Source organism: Fragaria vesca, linkage group LG1 (assembly GCF_000184155.1).
Source record: "Fragaria vesca subsp. vesca linkage group LG1, FraVesHawaii_1.0, whole genome shotgun sequence".
Classification (NCBI taxonomy): domain Eukaryota; kingdom Viridiplantae; phylum Streptophyta; class Magnoliopsida; order Rosales; family Rosaceae; genus Fragaria; species Fragaria vesca.
Genome location: NC_020491.1, coordinates 11380300 through 11386289, shown reverse-complemented (window position 1 = coordinate 11386289; position 5990 = coordinate 11380300). Strand labels below are relative to the sequence as shown.

At 38.3% G+C, this 5990-nt stretch overlaps 2 protein-coding genes across 2 annotated transcripts; one reads left to right on the top strand and one right to left on the bottom strand.

The window, feature by feature from the left end:
• Positions 1–1813: 1813 nt before the first annotated feature.
• Positions 1814–3271, bottom strand: LOC101306082 (salicylic acid-binding protein 2-like). Its single transcript, XM_004288024.1, has 3 exons — positions 2791–3271; positions 2281–2409; positions 1814–2130 (listed from the first exon to the last, which is right to left on the bottom strand). The coding sequence occupies exons 1-3, from the start codon at positions 3259–3261 to the stop codon at positions 1858–1860; spliced, it is 873 nt and encodes a 290-aa protein (XP_004288072.1). The 5' UTR covers positions 3262–3271; the 3' UTR covers positions 1814–1857.
• Positions 3272–3779: 508 nt separating this feature from the next.
• On the top strand, positions 3780–5726 carry LOC101299038 (U-box domain-containing protein 35-like). Its single transcript, XM_004289194.1, has 6 exons — positions 3780–4404; positions 4516–4772; positions 4965–5010; positions 5102–5233; positions 5323–5459; positions 5658–5726. The coding sequence occupies exons 1-6, from the start codon at positions 3780–3782 to the stop codon at positions 5724–5726; spliced, it is 1266 nt and encodes a 421-aa protein (XP_004289242.1).
• The last annotated feature ends 264 nt before the right edge of the window (positions 5727–5990 follow it).

Sequence of the window (5990 nt, the reverse complement as noted above, 5' to 3'; positions counted from 1 at the left end):
ATTCATTTTGGGAGGGAGAGAAAGCATAAGAGAAATAGTATCAAGATCTTAAATAGGCATAGAGTCATAACATAGGCCAAACCAGAAAGAAAATTCGGCATTCTTCAAGATCCCCAGTGATGTCTTCATCTTGAGGATAGCATCGAGCAAGCTTGTGTTAGTACGAGCTTCCTGCGTTTTTTTTTTATGATCCACATCTTTATGGTGGTAGAGATGAACAGAAAGAGATAAAAGATGGAGAGGGAAAGCAATTCCAGCAAAAGACGAAGTAGTGAAGAACAGAAAGAGATAAAAGATGGAGAGAGAGATAAAGAGCTGTAATGTTATAATAAAATACTTCATCCTAACAATAGAATATATATATATTTTAACAGCCGGGTTGGAGTGAACAATCAGGGAAAATGTCAAAATTCACATCAGATGTCAAATTTGAATTTGACATAAGAAAATGAATGAAAGATGCTCTTAGGGCTGTATTTATAGGCCATACGGGCGGTTTGAGAGTTGCGTGTTGAAAATGCGTTGCCAGACTAAATCCTTTTCCTAGAGGGATTAGGATTTGCTTTTCTTTATTAAATGTAGCATAAATGACCCTCGGCTGAAATTACGGATCACCCCCTGATGATAGACTGTTGTCCCAGTTGCCTGCTTTAGAGGATATGGGTATTTTGGGAATCCAACGCTCCTAAGAAAAACGTTTTGTCGTATACCTCAACTTGATTTAACACGGAGCGGATTCAGTGTACCATGATGCACTTGAACCGAGTCACATGCGTTAACAGAGTTAGCGAACCATGGTTAGTTATCTAGAAATCGAGATCTGCTCCTTTCTTCTTCATCTTCGACATTATTGCTCTCCACGGGACCACTACCACAACCATACTTTCATAGCTATATGCTCATGACTATTTTACGTTGTTCCACCTTCTCAAATAACCCCTTAATGCAAAACAAGAAAGCATATATGCTTCCAGCAACACCAGAATCATGTACTCACATCTGTTCCAATGTCATCAATCAACTATGCCCGTTTCAAATTTCACATGAATCTGTTCTGGGAAAGCAATACCGCCTTTTTCAATTTTCTTCTTCACATTTTTGTACCGGTTACCATTTTCCACTTTGATGATTGAATCTTCACAATCAACCATGAAACTAGTTCTCCTGGGTCTCACAAACCTCGCTTCCATTTCTTCTCTAAACCCACCAGTCCACCACTAGATTGAGATCGAACCATGGCAACCAAGGCTCATCTCCATCGCCGCCGAGCTCTGCAAATATATTGGATCGGCGATTCCATCTCGTCGAATAATCTAATCGGACAAAGGCAATGTCATCTTGACGAGCGTAGGACACAAGTGATTTAATCCTTTGGTTTCAGTTCTTAACATTAACCATGGTTTCAATTGTTAACAATGTTAATATTGAAGTTAGTGCCGTGTACTGGGCTGATCATATGAACGGCTGAGATTCATTTACTGGTTCACTTCCACCTTGATGTATTGAAGAATTTCCGGATTTAAAAAGGAAGGAGAAGCTCTCATTTCACGCCACACCCGCTTTTTTTTTTTGGTTATAGATGTTGCCACACACCCACTTTCATTTCAATAACAACTAGCCTTTTGAATTGGAGAAGAAAAAAAAATAGAAAGAGACCTGTGTGTTAATAACGAAAAGGGGTATGTTAATAGTAATACCGTTTATTTATTTTGGTTTTTCATTTTACTATTTATCATGATAATCTTTGTTCTTAATATTTTGAATTAGCTTAATTAATATGGGTAATATTGATAAAACATAATTTGGTGAATTTATTTACTGCTGGCTAGCATTATAGCAGTAGAGATTTAGAAAATGTTAAAAGTATTTCCCAGCAATATCCTGAAGATGGGAAAACAACTCCAGCGGTCTACAGAGCATAACCATGTGATCAGACCCACTGATCACCTTGACTTCATTTGGTGGATTTTTCTTGATCATAAAATTTTGTACTTCCAAGACTATTGCATGGTCTCGATCTGCTATGATGAATACTCTTGGAACCGATCCATATCTCTCCTTGGTGAGCTTTATCACATCGTAATTATACAGAGGAGAAAACCTCATCACTGACAAACTTAGCGTTAAATCCTGCTTGATCATATAAATAAATAGAAGGAGTATTAATTAATTAGCTAAGCTTATATATATGGTTGTAGTAGTAGAGTAAAGCAAGTCATTTGGATATATAGTTTGATCGAATAGATGCATTTCTGACATGGTTGAATTTTGGAAACTTACCTCGGGTGGGGATAGCTGGTAGAATTTCGATGCTAAGAGTCTAGGCCCAGTGAGGAAGGACGTTGCAGGATTTTTAGGCCCTGCGTCGTATCTGTACTGAGAGTCCATGTAATCCAGCCTCTTGTTAATCTGTCCGGTTATCAAAAATGTAATTGGTGATGATTATCTTTAATATTTAGCTGTATGACTCTGCCCCTTGCAGATCTAATGCAAAACATGATAATCGAGCAAAGCCTAAAAAATTATGCATGTGTGTCATGTCTTCACATGTTTATGATTTTTACGTCGCTTTGTACCACTATATATGTTAATTAGTTCATATAATCAACAGCAAGTATTAATTTAAGCGAATTAACACAAAATCTAATATTAGTTCATGTAATTCGTTAGTATTTAAGTGAATTATTGCACAACATCTATATTCAATAGATTAACTCTGTAGTCGGTTAACTAATTTACCAGAAACAAGAAACAAATGAGGAAATCTATGTATATGAACAAATTAATTACCTCTATAAAAACAGTGGAGTAATTGAGAGCAGGACCGGACATAAAACCAGAGACATAAACAGCAGCAGCGATTTTCTCAGGAAACCTCTCCATGAAAATAGATATAACAGCTCCACCCATGCTATGAGCCACCAGAATAACCCTCTCCTTTGGCGGCAGAAATACCATGAGCTTTGTCAACGGTTCAACGTAGTCGGAGAGCGAGGGGAGTTGCTGTGCCTGGATCGGGTTGATTCCGGATGCTCCCAAGTCCAGAGCTGTGACATTGTGTCCCGAGGCTTTTAGTAGAGTGGCCACCTTGTACCAAGTCCACGCTCCTTGACATGCTCCATGAATCAGCACAAAGTGCTTCTTTCCGAATGAGCTCAGTTGGGAAGAAGAAGAAGAAGAAGAAGCACCACAACTAGTAGCTGTCAAGCTAAGAGATAAAAGAAAGAACAGAAAGTGCTTCCCTCTAATTATCTGATACATATTTTCTTTTTCCCTTGGCCTGCATTTGGTCTCGTCCTGCTTTTTATCCTCGTGAATTCGAGCAATAATTGAATCGAACAAGCACTTGGTACGTAACGACATAATGCATGCTTGTGCGATAATGACAAAAAGAAAATGTTACTACTTACTAATATTTCATTTTCACGAAATGAAAGTAAGTTCCACGAAATGTCTTAGTTTCATTGATAGGGGTTAAAGTTACAAGCTAGACCCAAAAATATAAGAACAGATCGATATGAGAGCAGCGCACTTGAATCTGCTGATTTGAGAAAAAAGCGAGGGGAACTCTTTTTGGAAGGCAAAAACCCCCAAACTACCTGGTGTGGAAGCCTGGAAGGTAAGTAAAAGTAATTGCTTTTCTTATTCCTTTCCTAAGATCAACGTTGTGATTAATTGGATTTTGAGTCTTAAAACTTTTTTCACATTTTCTTATGCAGCCAAAGCTTTTCGATATCGAGTGATCAAAGCTTTTGTTGTCATTTGTAATAATCAGTGATATGGTTATAGTAGGGGAGTTTGTAGGTGGCGCTGCTCTTGGAGCAGCAATTGGGGTGTTGTTTGATGCTGTTAATAAAGCAGTAGACAAGTCTACTGCCTTCAAATCCCTACTTGAGAACATTAAGTTTTCTCTGGAAATTCTAAAGCCGGTGATCGAAAAGATAGGAGATCATAATCTAGAATTGGGACTCCCAGATGAAGAAATAGAGTATATTTTAACAGAAATGATGGTGGGCGCGAAGCTTGTTCAGAGGGCTTCAAAGGTCAGTAAGTGGAACTGCATAAAGTCTTATTACACGGATCAACTTATTGAATTGGATGCTTCTGTTGAAAGACTGCTCCATATATTGATCATACAAGGAGTAAAGGATGCGAAGGAGATCTTGATATTGGCAAGAAAACACCAAGACCAACTTATTACAACAGCGAAAGACGCAAAGGAGACACTTGTTATGGCACAACAGAACACTAGCCAGCTTACTGAATCGGTAAAGGATGGAAAGAAGACCTTAGAATTGGCAACAAAGTACGCTGAACAATCAGCAAGAGATCGCAAGGAGACCTTGGTTTTGGCTAGGAAAATCAAAAGGTTGCTTAAACGAATGGTGTCTTGTACTAACAAAGGTTCCTCACTCTTCATATGGTCACATGGATTATTTCTATTCATTTATCCCCTTTCAAGTATCTTTCAATCTTTGTTTCCTTGTCGCTAAACATAAAATTATGTTAATGTAGGAAAAACCAGATACAGCAGGAACAAAATTCCAAAAGCGAGCAGAAGGTCAGGTATAGAGACATCCGATTTGAGAGTTTTCTGGCTTGCAGAGTTGCAGGCTGCTACTGAGAATTTCAGAGGCAAAACGTTTGGTGGGATCAATGGGATGACGTATGAGGGTTGGTTGCATGAGAAGACACTTTCACCGTCTAAGTATGGCACCGGAATGATGGTGGTTATCCAGAGATATCCGAAGAGTTCAACAAGAGAGTGGACGGTACTGTTTTGAACTCTAATGCACTGAACATGTTTTACGTAATTAGGACTAGTGAAGAAAAGAAATATTCAGTAGTGAAAGATCAAGTCATGCATTGAATTATTCAGCTTATAGGAGCTTTTGTCATGTTCCTCATATGGTGCATTGTGATGATTTTGTAAACTGTCATTCTTTATAATCCCAATCTACTAGGTGCCGTCATTGCCATATGTGATTGTTATGCTATCATCAGTATCATGTAAGCTTTGATTCTCTTGACATTTTTGCAGTATATTAAACTTTCATTTGAAGATACGCGTTTGTTGCCATTTTTAATGTTGCGAGTGCAGGCGAACTTCCTAGTATGTCTCTCTCTCATCCCAACTTTGTCAAGCTATTAGGCTACTGCTGCAAGGAGAGGGAGATGTGGTTGGTTTATGAGTTTGTGCAGCGAGGAAGCTTGCATGATAATCTTTTTGAAAGTATGTCATGAGAAATGGAAATTTTGCTTCTTCTCACCTCACAAACTCACCGCACAAAACTTGTTGACTAAAAGTTTCATTTCGTGTAGGGAAAACTGACAAGGAAACACTATCTTGGGACAACAGACTCAAAATAGCCATTGGAGCTGCCCAGGGATTAACTTTTTTGCACAGTATACAAATCATACACAGAAATTTCAAACCCTCAAAGATATTGCTTGATAAGGTTTGTGCTATCTTTCCTCCTCTTCTTCTTTCTATCTCTAAGGTTTTATTCTGTTAATTGCTGAGAAGAAAGGAACATTAATTGGTAGTAAACTAGTAACCAGTTTTGCTTTCTAGGTAATCCCTAACATCGACACGTACCTGATATTAATCAAGTCCTCCTTCTATGATCTTCCCCTCACATTAGTTACTTCTGCAGGATTATAATACAAAATTATCAGATTTTACCTCGGCAATAAGATTGGAGTCAGCTGATGAAGTCTCATAGTTCGCTGGCACATGGGGTTATATTGATCCAGCTGCATTCCTTACAGGAATTGGATCATCTGTATCTACGATGCAATGCAGCTATTTATGTTCATCTTTGTCATTATTGGGTAAATTAAATCAACTTGTTATGTCATACCGTAAATTACAGGGAGTATGTGTGTGATGAGCGATGTCTATAGCTTCGGTGTTGTGCTGCTTGAAATTCTGACAGGGTTAAAGTCCCTTGATTCTGTAACCAAAAAAAAAGTCCCTTGATTCTGGC